The sequence below is a fragment of the Delphinapterus leucas genome, chromosome 2, assembly GCF_059928025.1.
Source record: "Delphinapterus leucas isolate spDelLeu-1000000601 "Yukka" chromosome 2, BTC_Dleu_Yukka2, whole genome shotgun sequence".
In the NCBI taxonomy this organism is placed as follows: Eukaryota; Metazoa; Chordata; class Mammalia; order Artiodactyla; family Monodontidae; genus Delphinapterus; species Delphinapterus leucas.
Genome location: NC_143130.1, coordinates 35,394,575 through 35,410,482, shown reverse-complemented (window position 1 = coordinate 35,410,482; position 15,908 = coordinate 35,394,575). Strand labels below are relative to the sequence as shown.

Sequence of the window (15,908 nt, the reverse complement as noted above, 5' to 3'; positions counted from 1 at the left end):
TATAAACTGACAAAGATCTGCTTTATCTGAAAAGACAGTGTCTGCTGGCACTGCTAACCTTCATGCAGATTCAGTGCCCACCCTGAGCAGTCACCCTGAAGCCCTGTAAGTGCCGATTCCAGAGCCATACCCAGACCTGCCAGTCAAATCCCAAGACAGAACTCCAGGAATCTGCTTCCTCAGGAGCCTCACAGGCGGAGTCTGGGTGAGAACTAGGTTTCCTCCTGTCTGAGGGAAGGAGACATAAGACAGCTCAGATCTGACAGGCCAGCCCTAACAGGCTCTGACCACACCGAAATGCCTCGGGCTACAAAAGAGCAGGGTGAGCAAGTGCAGTAGGTCAAACCTGGGTTCAGACTCCCTCTGCACGCTTACTGGGAACGTTACCATCAACTCTCGGAGCCTCAGTTTCCCCATTTGTAAAATGGCAGGTCCACAACCTGCCACTTGGCAGGGTGATGACCTAAGTGAAGAACCTGGCCCCACTGGGTGCTGCAGGCAGGTCTGATCATCCTCTCCTCTCCCTTGAAGCAACCCCTGTGCATGTTTCCTTCATTGGAGATGTTCATTGTTTTATTTATCTCACACCCAGACTCTTATAAATCATATTCTTCCTTTTTCAGATTTGCAAAAAAGAAAAAATGGCTCTACAGCTGCTAATAGGACTTTCTCAGCAGAAAGACTTTAGACTTTCTTGGGGGGCCGGCGGGGGTAGGGGTGGAACAAGCTCATAAGAACTGCTATCTACTTCCTCTAGTTTAAGTTCATTCCAAGGCTCAAGGGACAACCAGGGGAATGTGATTAATGAGGGTGGGAGATGGGGGCTCTGGGGTGGGGACAGGCACCACCCTCTCCCATAGTGCCTGCCAGTCCTGACAGACCGGCAGATCTAGGACCCCGCCGCACGGAGCGGTCCAACTCTCCTCTACCCTTCCTTGCAGAGAAGGAGACAGGGGAGTGATGTGGCCAGGACGGGAGGTCGAAGGCGGTCCACTCCCACGAGCCTGGCGCTCCGGGCAGTCCTGCAAGGTCCCGCCGCCTCCCGCCTCCTCCCCCCGCCTCCCGCCTCCTCCCCCCGCCTCCCGCCTCCTCCCCCCGCCTCCCGCCTCCTCCCCCCGCCTCCCGCCTCCTCCCCCCGCCTCCCGCCTCCTCCCCCCGCCTCCCGCCTCCTCCCCCCGACTCCCGCCTCCTCCCCCCGCCTCCCGCCTCCTCCCCCCGCCTCCCGCCTCCTCCCCCCGCCCCCCCCACTCCCGCCCGGCCCCGCCCCTCGCGCCCTCCCGCCCTCCCGAGGCGGCTTTTGGCTGCCTGCCCCGCGGCCTCCGGAGCCAGTGCGCCGGCCGAGTCGCAGCCACCGCCACAATGTGGGCCATCCTGCCGCTGCTCTGCGCCGGAGCCTGGCTCCTGGGCCCCACCCCCTGCGGCGCCGCCGACCTGGCAGTGAGCTCCCTAGGTACGGGGACGAGCGCCCCCGGAAAGGGGCCCGGCGGGTCGGAGACTCCGGGGACCTTGGGCGGGTGGGGACTCTGGGCTCGGGAGCAGCCGGGCAGCGCATTTCCCAGGCCTGAGGCTCAAGGGCTCTGCGGGTCGGGAACCGGGATCCAGCCAGGGTGACCTGTGTGACGGGGAGGGGGGCGGGAGGAGGGGGAGGTTTGGAGGGCGGGCGTCTCGCGTGAGCAGAGGAGCGGGTGGCTAGGTGCCCAGGGTCCCCCTTGCTCGGGGCACTGCAGAGACTAGTACGCCACAGCAGTCTGCGGCCCCTTCTGCCCTCCACCCCCCATCTGGAGACTTAGAGGACGTTGGTCTGCCCGTGCCGGAGGCAAGCAGGGACTTTCCAGCCTTTCCTAGTAGCTTTCAGGGACTTGCACATAGGGGATCCCCAGAGGTGCCTTGAGAGCCTGTCTGTACAATGGGCTGGACAGGCTGTTTGGAGGAGTGACTTGCACTTAGAGCAATAGCAGTTTTAGCCCCTGAAGACTGAGGGTGTTTGTTCCAAGGGCTCAGGGTGGTAGGGTCCAGCCCCAGGGCTCCCCTTTATGGCCAGGTGGGCTGTGAGTGGCCCAGCTTCAGGCTGCTCTTACACCCCTTCTATTGCTGGGGGTCCAGCCACCTCCCCCGGCTGAAGGCTCGCCCCTGCAGCCTCCCTCCTGCCCTGCCACTCCCCACCCTCAGCCTCTGCCCACTGCCCACAGGCTCTGACCTCAGCAGACCACCAGCCCCCTCACCCTGGTCGGGGGACAAATTGTAGCCAAAGAGCAGCCTGGGGATGGGACAGAGATCACTGGGGCTGAATCTTTTCGACCAGAATCTTGCCTTATTCCTCCCGACCCATTTGTCCAAGGAAGTCCCCCAGTCTTGCAGACCTGGGAGGACGCCCAGCTCCAGCTCAGTCCCAACCTAAGGAAAACCCAGCTGCCCCCAAGCCAGGGCTTTGCTTTACCCTGGCTGTGTCCTGCGTGGAGGAGGAGGGCTGGTGCTGGAAGCCGTCTTAACACCAAAGCAGGGCTTGGCAAACTTTTCCTTATGTAAAGGGCCAGATAGTAAATATTTCAGGCTTTGTGAACCACACAGGCTCTGTAGCAGCTACTTGTGTTGAAAGCAGCCAGAGGCAGTGGGCAAATGAATAAGTGGGTTGTATTCCCGGAAACTTTTACTTATAGACACTGAAATTTGAATTCAAATGATTTTAAGGTGCTACAAAATGTCATTTTTAAAAAACCATTTAAAAGTGTGAACACTTTTAGCTCGTGGGCCATACAAAAACAGGCTAATCCTTGTTCTAGATACTCCCACGTGGTCCCCGAGACCGGGCGGTACATAAAGGATGTGTGCTTTCTTCCAAAAGTCACAATGGATTGAAATGGATCTATCTGAGGTTGGGGTGAAAGGTCACCAGAGATCTTTCTCACCCAAGATCATCTCTGGCTTTTTCTTCTGCTGACCTCCAGCGAATGAGAACTAATACTGGGTTTTCACACCTGCTTGTTGCTTTTGAAACCTCTGGAGGCAAACACTGGTCAGTTGTCCTAAACTCCATCTGCCTTAAATCTGTCTTCCTCTGAAGCCATCCGCTGTAGCAGGACCTTAACTAGGATTTGCAATCCTCTGAAACCCCACGCAGGGCATATATTGGGGAAATGTGCATTTCTTCCCCAGGGAAAATGGCTCTATCACTTGCTTTCTGGAACAGATCTGTGACCCACAAGGGGAGATCCTAAATTCCATACAACAGTGATCTTCAAACTGTGGGGTGTGGATCAGTGGGGAAACACAAAAAAGTTGTAAGTGATACCGGCACAGACAGGGAATCTATTTCCAAACCCTTTACTTCCAAGAGAAGAGAGGACCTCACCAAAGAATCGGCTGCCGGGGTCCTAGAAATAATGTTGCGTAATAGGGCACCATGTGATTTGGGGCGTAGGAAGGAGTGCAAGGAATTGAGGGACATTGCTCTAAAAATTGCCTTCTGTTCCCAGAAGCAATAAGCAATGAACAATCCTGTTTATTTGAGCAGAATTTCTCAGGCCTTTTAAAGGGCTGAGACAAAGACCAGAATTAATGCTAACCCATTCAAGAAAATCGGTAATATTCACCCATGAATATATAAATCCATGGAGAGGGGGGTTGTTAGTAAAGTTTAATTTACCTCATTAAGAGATGCCTTTACAATACAAGTTTACTTTTTATGTTTAACAAATACTTTTCATAAGGTGTATTCAACATGGCTTATTCAGTGTTAATAATGATGGTGGTGATGATGACTTAATCCAGAATGAGTTTTTATAATAGTCAGAGGCATATGGGTCACAGGGAGTAACAGTAATTTCAATTTATACTTTCTGTTCTTGTTGTTGCGTAAAAGGATGCTAGAGCGACCAAGTATAAACAGATACTCCCTTAGGGTAAAATTCTGTGAGATGTGGGTGGAGATGGGAGTTCAAGGAGAAAAAGAAACTATCTTGAAATATCCAGCTCTTATAGAAGGGCTTGTTCATGTTACTGACGGTGGATATCAAATCATGATGGTATCGTGGATCTTTTTGGCCGGCTTTAAAAGAATGATGTAACAGTCTTATTTTTATGTGTCATTCTTTACAATAAGCTGGAATACATCCTTTGCAGCTATGAACATTTGAAGTGCAGTTTTTAGATAGCTTAAAAATGTACAAGGGTGGATATAGCAGGGGTCTACAAATGACTGGCCAGCCCGTTTTTTGTGAATAAAGTTTTATTGAAACAGTCACACCCCTTCGTTTTCACACACAAGGGCAGAGTTGAGTAGAGTTGTAACAGACTGTAGAGACAGCGAAGTCTAAGATATTTACCATCTGTCCCTTTAACAAAATTTTGCCCACACTTGGGATATATAGGTTTTGAAATTAACTTCTTCCTGAAGTATAGTGCAGAAAAAGGCACAAATCATTAAATATGCATTTTAATGAATTTTCATAATCTAAACATACTCGTGAAACCAGCACCCAGATGAAGACATAGAACATCACCAGCACCCCAGAAGCCCCCTCTGTACCCCCACTAAGGACCACCACTATCCTGACTTTTAATACCATAGGTTAATGGCATGTAGTTTTTCAAAATTAATTTGGAGTACAAAAGCGGTAAGAGTTTGAGTTCCTCTTCACGTTCAGCGTTAGATAACACCACTTTGGGTGCTTTAAATTTAGCCCAGTTCCCTAAAATGCAAATCAGTTCTGATGTGCCCTACTTGGCTATAGACGTTGCTGCGAGACACCCAGGCCTAATTTTTTTTTTTTTCTTTTTTCTTTTTGCAGAGAAGTTTCACTTTAAGTCATGGATGTTGCAGGTCAGTGTCCACCTTCTTTCTGAAGTTCTTCACTTCACTAAGTTTCCTGTTATCAAACGAAACTGTGCTGGATTTGAGATAATGAAGAGGGATTTTCCAACCCCATCTCCCTGGGTCTTTCCCAACTGGGAATCGGTCAAACACTGGGAACGATTCAGTTAAGTGAATTCCTTCCAAACAGTGGTCCCCAGTGCTGAAGTTGGCTAGCAGCCTTTCAAGCCTTGAGATTCATTTCTGTATTTTGTATTCACGTCACATTGTGTGTTTGCATCAAAATCAGTTGGAAAACGCTAGTGTGCGTATTTTTGAAACATGGTGATTTCTGCCGTTAACTTGACCCAGTACCAGTTGCGGCGTCCAGAGGTGACCTGCACTTGGCAGGTCCTTCACCAGGGCCTCTTGGTCTCTTGGCTGACTCTCTGGCAGCTGCATGGGCTTCATTCTGGCCACAGGTCCCCAGAGGCAGCGGGGGGGGAGGGGGGCGAGGGGGTTGCTTTGTAACTTCCTGACTTTCACCACAGAGACCCAGGGCAGCGTCCTGCCTGTGATACAGATTTGGCCTGAGAATCGTGGCAGAAAGAAAACCTGCAATCCTCCTCTTAGAAAACAAAACTGTCTCCCTCTGGTGAGCTGCATCCTATTTCTGTGACTTATTGCTGATGTGTTTTGTTTCAGCACCAAAAGAAATACAGCTCGGAGGAGTACCACCACAGGCTGCAGGCGTTTGTCAGCAACTGGAGGAAGATCAATGCCCACAACGCCGGGAACCACACATTCAAAAGTACCGTGGGGACACCTTTCCTGCGGGCTTCTCGCCCATGGCAGGAGGGAGCATCTCAGATGGGGAAGGAAATCAATGAGTGGCGCCACTGATTAAAGGGCCCACTAGGGGCTTGGGGTGGACGGAGCAGCAAGCCAGGCTCTGAAGCTGGGCTTGGCTGACCTCAGATTCTGGCTCCGCCATTATTTTCTGAGATTCAAGGGGTTGTAGCTTTAGGACGATGCTGGTACCCCTGGATGGTTGTGAAGTTTACGGGAGGTGTACAGAAGCCCTGCCCTGTTCCTGCCATCTGTGGGTCCAGCCCAGACGCTAAGCCCCTGGATTGCTGTCGGGGCAGCCTCTTTAGAGACGTGCCCTGGACTCATGAGCAGCCTCTTAGGACATCTGCCTTCCCTCCGGGTTAGTTTCGCTAGAAACACACACACACTGCGTGTATACTGAGGGCTCAGAAATGACGGCAGTGTCAGCCAAGTTGGTATTGTGGGCAAAAGCATGAGGTGGAAGGAAACCAGAGCTTGAATCTCACTTCTGCCCAGTATTGACTGTGTGACCCCGCTCTGAAGTTTTACTTGACTGTAAAGTAGAGAGGATAGCGCTCCCCTCGCGGGTTAGGAAGACTGAAGGAGGTGGCAGGTGGGCAGGCAGTTGGCTCAGGTGTGCTGGTTCTGTACCCTGCCGTTCACCAGACTCACTGATGGGGTATCTAAAAATCTGGGTGCCCAGGCCCCACCCCAGACCCATTACGTCTGCATCTCCAGGGTGCAGCCCAGACATTTGTACTGTGGAAAAACTCCCCCATGGGACTTCCCTGGTGGTCCAGTGGGTAAGACTCTGCACTCCCAATGCAGGGGACCCGGGTTCAATCCCTAGTCAGGGAACTAGATCCCGCATGCATGCCACAGCTAAGAGTCCTCATGCTGCAACTAAAAGATCCCACATGCCGCAGCAAAGATCCCGTGTGCCACAGCTAAAACCTGGCGCAGCCAAAATAAATCAATAAATATTACAAAAAAAAAAAGAAAGAAAAAGAAAGAGAAGGCAAGCTCCCCAGGGAATTCTGAAGCACAGTGAGGTTGACCTTGGTATATTGAATTACAGTTGAACAATGCAGGGTTAGAGGCACTGACCCTCTGCACCGCTGAGAATCTGAGTATAATGTATAGTCTGCCCTCCATATACACGGTTTCTCTGTATACCCAGTTCCTCTGTCTCCACGGTTCTGCATCCAAGGATCCAACCAACCTGGGATCACGTTGCACTGCAGTGTTTACTATTGAAAAAAATCTGTGTGTAAGTGCATCTGCCCAGTTCAAACCATGGGGTTCAAGGGTCAACTGTAAAATCAACTATACTTCACTAAAAAATAAATTTAAAAAAAACTTTTTTGAAAGGGTCAACTGTACACGACATTTAAAAATTTAAAGGAGCCAAGTTGCAGGGGGGCTATAAATCGGACACACGTGAACGTGGGGTTTCATTATTTTTTCTCTTTATTAGTGACTTACTGAGCTCCTCTTTTTTGTTGTGTTTTTTTGTTCATTTATGGTTTTTCCTTCTCTTTTTCAGTGGGACCGAACCAGTTTTCAGACATGAGCTTTGCTGAATTAAAACGCAAGTATCTTTGGTCAGAACCTCAGGTGGGTGTTATTCATTGTGACCAAATCTGAGTCTTTTCGCTCAAACCTTTGGAATCAGCTCATAGCCCGCTCGGCTTCCAGAGCGGTTCGGCCCCTCCCCAGCTGCAGCTGGGGAGCCCCCAGGTTCTTGGGGGATCCAGACATGTCAGCTCCCAGCAGTTCGTCAGTCCATGCTCATGGCCTCATGCAGACCCCAAACTTAGAGTTGCTGGAGAAAATACAGTTGCCCCTTAAAACTGCATTTCGGATAAACAACAAATAATATTTTAGCATAAGTATATCCTAAATATTGCACAGGACAGACACTACAGACTTAATCATCATTTATCTGAAATTCAAATTTGACTGAGTGAACTGTATTTTTATTTGCTAAACCCGCCTACCTTGTCCTAACTACTCCCAATCTGGGCTCCCAGAAGGACCTGCCATTTAGCATTTGGAACCAACGGGTAGAGGTGGGATGGTTCTGACAGCTACAGTCTTTCTTATTCTCTCTTGGTGATCCCACTTTAATTACATACTTTTCCATCAAAACGGTTTCTCTTCTTCCCCCTGAAAAAAATGTAATTCGTTGTTTCAGAATTGCTCAGCCACCAAAGGTAACTACCTTCGGGGTACTGGTCCCTACCCACCCTCCATGGACTGGCGGAAAAAAGGAAATTTTGTCTCACCAGTGAAAAATCAGGTATGCATGACAATCCCCACCTTTCCCCGCCACACACACCAAATAGCCACATCTTCAGGCAGTATGCCAGGAAGAAAAACTCAAAAGAATCCCAAAACACAGAGAGTATATCCCCAACTCTATTTTTTTTCTCATCATCTCTCTAGCTGCCTTCCTCTGAAAGGCTGGGAGGTCATTGTTTTTATGGATGGCTCTGGGGGATAAAAGCGTATTTCTTCACTGGGCTGAAGTTTACCCATCCCCCTTGTTCCACCCCACTGTGTAAAGTTCCCCGTTGGCCCTAGGTCTCTTCTACAGTCACCCAAAACATCACGTTCTCTGTGCCCTTCAGTAACTGCACACCGGGACCCCGTTCCTACTGCCCACACATCTTTTCTTCCCCGTCCTCCATACGCTGCACGAGGCACCAGGGCCCAGCCCCTCCCTGGCTGGCTGCTTTCCCACAAGGGAGGTGCAGGTGGTTAGTGAACAGAATGGAACCCAGCGTTTCAGACCTGTTCTCAAGAGCACCCCCACAGGGCACAGCATGCCTGGCAAGGGGAGTGGCGGCGTCTTCCCCGCACTCACAGAGGTGAGGACCCGGCCGCTGGCTGGAGGGTCCCAGCACATTGCTCTGTCCTGGAGAGTCTGGACCCACCCCTTGCTGTCCCCTGGAAGTGACAGTGCAGTGGCCTTCTTCAGGAAGATGCCGACCTCTCGATCCCAGGAAATACAGGTGAAGGTTTCCCTCCTGGAAGCACTTTGCTTTCCACTGAAACTCTCCATGAGAAACATTTTCTCCCTTTCCTTAAAGCCACATGGCACAGCTCCAAATCCTCCCAGGCTCACTGGGTTCCCAGAACCTGCCTAGTGATCTAGACGTTTAAACCAGCACCCGGAAGCCGAGACAAGTCTCCCCTCCCAGCAGTCGGAGGGGTAGAATGAAGTCAGCCCTCTGCCCCAAGCCCCAAAGGCAGCTTTTAGACCATCTGAGAATTCCACGACCGTTCAAAGCAACAAGCGTTAAATGTGGAAGCCCGAAACCTGCTCACCCTGTGGGCAGGTGAGAAGGGGAAGTCTGCCAAGAACGTTCCGGGTCCTTGTGTTAACTGACCCTCAGGCAGGACGGAGCCCCGGGGCGGAGGGGCCAGAACAAGGCGATTACCCTCATGGGTGTGTGTGGTCTCTCGCTGTAGACACCATGCGGTTACAGATACGGTGACCGGATCTGACATTAGCTCAACAGCCTTGAGGGATTCTCACTTTACAGAGGAGGAAGCGCTGAAGGTACAAGGCAAGCAGATGACAGAGGGCCCTTCCATCCAGGTCTCTGCTCAAGGCCAGTGCTGGCCACTCGGCCTTGCCCTGCCTCCTGCAGTGGTGGCCAAGCCCAGCCTCTGACCAGCCAGAGACGCTCTGACCAGGCCCTCCCTCCCTGCCGAGGGAAGGCTTTGAGAGGAAGAACTGGGGCCCGGGGTAGGGTGAAGGCTCTTTCCAGGGAGACAGCAGTGAGGACTCAACAAGGACAGCGAGGACGGGAATCTTAGGAGAAGTTTCAGAAGTAAAATATGGAAGACTGAACCAGCAAGGGGCAGAAAAGAGACCAAGATGCGGCTGAGAGAAAAACACAAACAACAGCTAATATTACGGAGCCCGTGGGGTAACTGCACGACGGGCAGGATCTCATCTACCCCTCTGACAAACAGCCCTGTGAGGCAAGCACGGCTGTTCCCACGTTACAAATGATGAGACCGAGGGTCAGAGTGGGCAGCAGCTCGCCCAGGTCGCACGGTGGGTGTGGGGCAGAGCTATGATTTGGACCAGGCTGGCAGGTTCCAGCGCCCGACTCTGAGCCCTCGGGAGGCGCCGGGAGGAAGGTGGCCGGGCAGCGGCAGTGACCGTGGCAGAGGACGGGGAGATGGACGGGTGGGGCAGGACACGCAGAGTCTGAGGGGTTTGGGGCATATACGGGTGGGATCATCTGGGAGACAGGGTGTCTGGGCCTGGGTGGAGGTGAGGGCTGAGCGTTTGGGGAGTTGTCAGTTTAACAGTTGGGACTGTGGGTGAGATTGGAGGTGGAAAGGTGAGAGAGAAGCTTCTAGAAACAGGACTCTGGCGAGTCCTTCTGTTGGAAGACAGTGGGAAGAAGACGAGCCAGCATAAGATTCAGAAGTAGAGGGACTTCCCTGGCGGTCGAGTGGTTAAGACCCTGCGCTTCCACTGCCGGGGCATGGGTTCCATCCCTGGTCGAGGAACTAAGATCCCGCATGCCAAAAAAAGATTCCGAGGAACAGAAGAGCACAGAGTGGGGTCGGAGGGAGGGCTCTGGCCGTGTAGGCCGGTGGGGGTTGGTAGCGGGGGCCCAGGAATGGGAGTGCACGGGCGCTCGTGAGCGGTGGCGGCCGCTGCTTCCCCTGTGCGAGCCTCGGCCTCCTCGTCTGCAACACGGGGAGAAGGATGCCGGCCTCGCGGGCCTCGTGAGGGTCAGAGTGGACAGTGTGGGCCAGGGCTTTGTCAGCTGAAGTCACGGGAGCCCGCGGGGTCCTGGTCCCTGACCTCCCTCCCCCTCCCCTTGGCCTCTAGGGCAGCTGCGGCAGTTGCTGGACCTTCTCCACCACCGGGGCCCTGGAGTCTGCTGTCGCCATAGCAACTGGGAGGCTGCCCTCTTTGGTGAGCGATCAGCCATGGTGCTGGGGGAGGGATGCGGGAGAGGGGTCACAGCTTCGCTCCAAGGCCTGATTCGGAGGGCCCGACCTGGGCCGTCAGGCTTCTTTGTGGCTTTTGCTGACACTGCCATTTCAGTTGGACTTCAGGTGTCCCAGCCTCACGGACATGCAGCGTGCAGACCTCAGCTGACACTTCAGAAGGAATGAGGCTTGTTGAGGAGATGGCCCAAGGGCTCATCCCTGGGTGGGTCGGGGTGTTCCTCGGTGTGGCCACCTGGGGCCTTCCGAGAGCAGAGCCTGCCTGGGAGGCAGCCCTGTAGGAACTGTGCCCCTCTCAAGCTGGTCACCTTCAGGCAGGGAAGAGCGAGCGGGGACCCCTGAGCCCCTGGAGTGAGGGGTGACTGCCCAGCCGCTGCCTCCTATGTGGGGAAGAGGGGCCGGCAAGGCTGGTGAGGGCCACCAGGAACCGGCTTGAGGGAAGGCCTGTCCCCTCCCCCTCCCATCTGCCACCACGGGACCCCAGGAGCCGCACATACGTGCACACCGCCAGGGCCCCCCGCGCCCTCTCACCTGCCCGCTTGGCTGCCAGGCCGTCGCTGAGCTTCTCCCCGACAGGGGCTGGCTGCTGGGGAGGGCGGGGCCGCAGGCGTGGGTCGGCTCGGGAGGCACGGCGCTGGAGGCGCTCAGCTCACCGGGCGTGCGTTCCTCCCTCCAGGCCGAGCAGCAGCTGGTGGACTGCGCCCAGAACTTCAACAATCATGGCTGCCAAGGGTACGGCCCTGACCGGGGCGGGGGGTGGGGGCCCAAAGCCCCTGCTCATTCCCGGGGTCGCTTCTGTTGGGCCTCGTACGGGCGGGGCACTGCCACAGCCTCTGCCCTCCGTGGGAGCAAAATCGGCCCCGCTTGTGGAGGGGGAAGGTCACCTCACACGCCCAAGGTCCCTCAGCTGGAACGGGCAGAGCTGTAATGCAAGCCCAGGCCTGGCTGGTTCCAAGATCCGTCCTCGTTCCCTGGTGTCACCCGGATTTCACCCCACAGCACACTTGGCCTCACCGGCCACCAAGGCCTCTGGCGAGTGGCCGAAAGAATTAATAGAACGAGAAGCACACCATCCTCCAAAACCAAGATCCACACACAGGTGTCTGGTTGGCCTTTCCACAGGTTCTCTAAAGCTCTAGCCACCCAGCTTGGCAGGCCGCGTCGAGGAGCTTTCCTGTAGATGTGGTGCAGGGTTCAGGCATAAAGGCTGCGTCTCTGCTGGGCCTGCTTTCCTGGCCCTTTTATTTATTATTATTTTTTTAATTTATTTTTTTGGCCATACCACATGGCTTGCGGGATCTTAGTGCCCCGACCAGGGATCAAACCCGAGTCCACAGCAGTGAAAGCACCGAATCTTAACCACTGGACCGCCAGGGAATTCCCCCGACCCACGGGTTCTTAGGGATTTACCCACATTTCTCTGTGTCTCCAGCCCTCATCTCCTCCTCACGTGCTCTGAGACCTTTCCTCGGGATGAGCGGCCTTCCCAGAACATACGTGTGTAAAGCCAGGCCCTCGTGCTCCCCTAGGGCACGCTCCCAGCCTCGCCTCCGCTCGCCTACCTGCGGCCCATCCCTCTCTCGGGCGAGTCCTGGGAAGGCCCGGTGCTCCACCTGCTCTGACAGAGCCAGCACGAGGGCCTCCACGCTCGGGCTGCGTCTGGGAGTCGGGGGTGAAGCCACGGCCTAGTTGCTGATCCACCATCATATCATGGTTAGCCTCATGGCTTTTTGGTCTCTTTCCTCTTTGCAACTTATAAACACCACCCATCACAAGTCTGAAAGGGCATCCTGGGGCCCCACCATTTTTCCGAGGGATCTGTTTGCTTTGGTTTACTTCATTTTTCCGTTCATTCAGCAAGTACGACAGCACCTGCCCGATATGTAGGCACGAGGGATACAGCGGCTGATGTTCTAGCTGTGCCGCAGGTGGGGTGGTGACAGATGCTCTGGACAAAACCCAGAAGGGACAGGAGATTGATGGGGAGTCGTGACTGGAGAGCTGTTGAGTCTCCTTTACTCCAGGAGGCAACACGAGGTGAAAGATCCACCTTTGGAACCAGATCCTGGCTGTAGCTCTGGGGCCCTGGGCAAGTTGTTCAGCCTTTCTGAGCTTCAAGAAGTAACAGCAGCTACCTCCCGGGGTTCTGAGGGGTTGGAAAGTCATGTTTGCAGAGCGCCTGCCCAGGCGGGGCCCAGTGGACACGGTGGTGGCAACGACAGTCAGCTGGGCAGATCCTGTCGGGTCCTGTTCCTGACAGAGCGAGGGGCCTGGCTTCCAGAGGTCTCTGTCCCACGGAAGCATGTGTGGCTGGACCTTGGACCCTCCTTGATAGCCTCTTCTGAGGCTGTTGAGCTGTATCCTGAGGCCGGGCAAACAGGGTGGCATTGCTAGCCCCTCAGAGACTTCTCTGCCCCTGGGATATGCCCCAACCACGGCCTCCCAGCCCTGCCAGGGCAAACGTCTCCAAGCTCCAGCCCCTGCAGGCCCCGCCTCCATCGGGGCCAGTCTCAGGTGGGCACAGATGTGTATGCTTCTTGCAGGGGTCTCCCCAGCCAGGCCTTCGAGTACATCCGGTACAACAAGGGCATCATGGGTGAAGACACCTACCCCTACAAAGGCCAGGTAACTCTGGGCAGCCTGGGCTCTCTCTTCTTGATCTGCAGTGCTCCCCGTCTCCGTTCTTGTCCCAGCCTTGGAACACATCTCTTCCCCTGCACCCCTCTGGAGGACCCCCTACTTCCACCTGGGTTCTCAGAATTGTCTCTTGCAGCTCACTTTTTCCCCTCCTCTACTTGCCCAAGCCCCAGCTGTCAGCCAGCCGGGGGGACTCTTAACGCCCTGTGTGTGGCAGCACCGTCAGGCTGCCCCGCCCTGCCGTGAGTGCACCGGGACGCCATCTGTTGGCTTCTTCCCTCCCCGTTTGTGCGGACAGCACTCCTGGGCCCATACCCACTTTGTCCAGGGCCTCCCCTGCCATCACCTCAACCCCGCCTGTGCACGGCTGGACACCTCGACTGTCCCACAAACCTGGGATTCCTCCTGTATCTCCCCTCTCAGCGATGGGAGGACCACCCTTACCTAAAATGTCTTGGCGGCCAGTGGTCCGTTCTTGGGGCAGCCCCCTGACCCAGACCTCACCTCAGTCAGCCTTCTGACCATCTTAGACCTTCTCGCATCTGCTCCTTTGGTCCATTCTGTGTCCCTGCCTGCACTCGGACCTTGGCTTCCCTTCACCCTAGATCACTGTGGGTGCCCTCTCCTTGCCCCACCCACCCACCCAGGGGCCGCCAGAGTGGCCTCTGAGACTCAGCTCTGACCACACCCTGCCTTGTTCAGAACTCTTCAAAGGCTCCTCTGGGCCTGCAAGAGAAACTCCAGACTCTTCGGCCTGCCTTTCGAGGCCTGCCCTCCCCCCACGTCGCACAGATCTGTCTTCCCAGTCTTGGCTTTTACTTCACTCTCCCCTTCATAAGCCTTCTGCTCCCACCCATCCACTTGCTAGTTCCTAAACGTCAGGTCCTGCCTTCTTGTCATCCTGACCGTCTCTCCCACCTCAGAAGGGTTTGATCTTCCCTCCGTGTGTCCTCTGCGCCTGCCTCTTGCAGGTGAAGTTCCTTGGGCTGAGACTGGCCCCTTCCTTGTGCTCCCAGCAGGTGCCATGCGAGCCCACCTCTGCCAAAGCCAGCACAGGACCCTTTCCTCCCACTAGACTGTGAGGTCCTTGAGGGCAAGGAGGCCTCTAGTTCTCTCATAAGTGACCTCATCACCCAGGCCCTGGGACCTGTAGCTTTTGCTTTATAAATGTTATCAAATTGCATAGGGGAGGACTGAAGTCTCAGCCCGGGGCCGAGCATCCCTAACCTGTATCCCATGACCTTTGCCACCCTGAACAGGATGGTGACTGCAAGTTCCAGCCCAGTAAGGCCATTGCTTTTGTCAAGGATGTAGCCAACATCACAATGGTGAGTACCGATCCTTCTCTCAGATAGGGAATGTGTTCTGATCAGGAGGCCAGTCTCCACTGCCATCAGATGGCCAATGGGCACTGCAGGGCAGCCTTTCTGAGCAGCACATCACTTTGATTCAAGAGTTTTGATTATCCTTGAATCTCAATCACCATGACGGGGGCAGGATGGAAGACAGGAGGGAAAGAGCAAGAGACTAGCATTCGGGTGCTCTGGTTCTGACCTGGGTCTGTACAACTCTTCCATCTTGTGTTTCAGTTTTCTTGTCTGTAAAATGCAAGAATGAATCCCCATCCTACCAAAGAGGATGTGAGGATGTGTGTGATATCGGGTATGTGTGTGAGAGATTGAATGTGAATGCACAGAGTATGAATGTGTGTCAGGATAAACCAGGTTATGCTGCAGGAACAGCTCCAAACTCTGGATGGCTTAAAACAATCAGATTTTATGTCTCATTCGTGTGACATGTCCCTTGGTTTAAGCAGGGCTGTTCTCTGTGTCATCGGCTTCACTCCAGGACCCAGGCAGATGGAAAGAGTGGTAAATTATGCACTGGCTCTTAAACCCAAAACAAGTTACACAGCCCCACCTAACCTCAAGTAGATGGGGAAGTCCATAACTTCAGTACAGTACAAACCATACTCTGTCCGAGAGGGAGCTGGAGTAAGTGTGAACAGCCCTCGTGACTCCACTGTTGGCATGTTTGCAAGCATGGGCGAACATGCGTACAGAGTGAAAGAGTATTTCCACGGGTGTGTGTAGGTGTGACGTGCGCTGATGAGAGCAGGCTGAGGGTGTGTGCCCACAAATGTGTGCGTAAATCACAAACGTGACGACTGTGTAATGACAGTAGCTACTGTTTAATTAAAGCATGTGCCATGCAGTCAGCAACAGTAATGAAGTTTATGGAGCGCTGACAGGAGCTATACCAACCACTTAACATGTATTATCAAGACAACCCTAGGAGATAAATGTCATTATCACCTTCATTTTATAGGTGAAGAAAGGTTCAGAGTGGTTAAGTAACGTGCCCAAGGCCACAAAGCTAGAAGTGGAAGCTGGATTTGAACGGAAACCATGTCATTCCAAAATCTACACCCTGTATTTGGGATGTTTCTGACTATGGTAGATTTATCTTCAAACAAGAGCCAGTGGGCTTCCCTGGTGGCGCAGTGGTTGAGAGTCCGCCTGCCAATGCAGGGGACGCGGGTTCGTGCACCGGTCCGGGAAGATCCCACATGCCGCGGAGCGGCTGGGCCCATGAGCCATGGCCACTGAGCCTGCGTGTCTGGAGCCTGTGCTCCGCAACAGGAGAGGCCACAACAGTGAGAGGG

At 54.0% G+C, this 15,908-nt stretch overlaps 1 protein-coding gene across 1 annotated transcript in view; it reads left to right on the top strand.

Annotated features, from left to right (window-relative positions):
- The first annotated feature begins 1,327 nt into the window (after positions 1 to 1,327).
- Positions 1,328 to 15,908, top strand: part of CTSH (cathepsin H) — a 19,291-nt gene continuing 4,710 nt past the window's right edge. Inside the window, exons 1-9 of the mRNA XM_022554607.3 lie at positions 1,328 to 1,450; positions 4,788 to 4,819; positions 5,495 to 5,600; positions 7,167 to 7,237; positions 7,818 to 7,922; positions 10,485 to 10,571; positions 11,283 to 11,338; positions 13,150 to 13,231; positions 14,503 to 14,571. Coding sequence (XP_022410315.1) covers positions 1,360 to 1,450; positions 4,788 to 4,819; positions 5,495 to 5,600; positions 7,167 to 7,237; positions 7,818 to 7,922; positions 10,485 to 10,571; positions 11,283 to 11,338; positions 13,150 to 13,231; positions 14,503 to 14,571 — 699 coding nt within the window. The 5' untranslated portion in view covers positions 1,328 to 1,359. The remainder of the gene's footprint in view (positions 1,451 to 4,787; positions 4,820 to 5,494; positions 5,601 to 7,166; positions 7,238 to 7,817; positions 7,923 to 10,484; positions 10,572 to 11,282; positions 11,339 to 13,149; positions 13,232 to 14,502; positions 14,572 to 15,908) is intronic.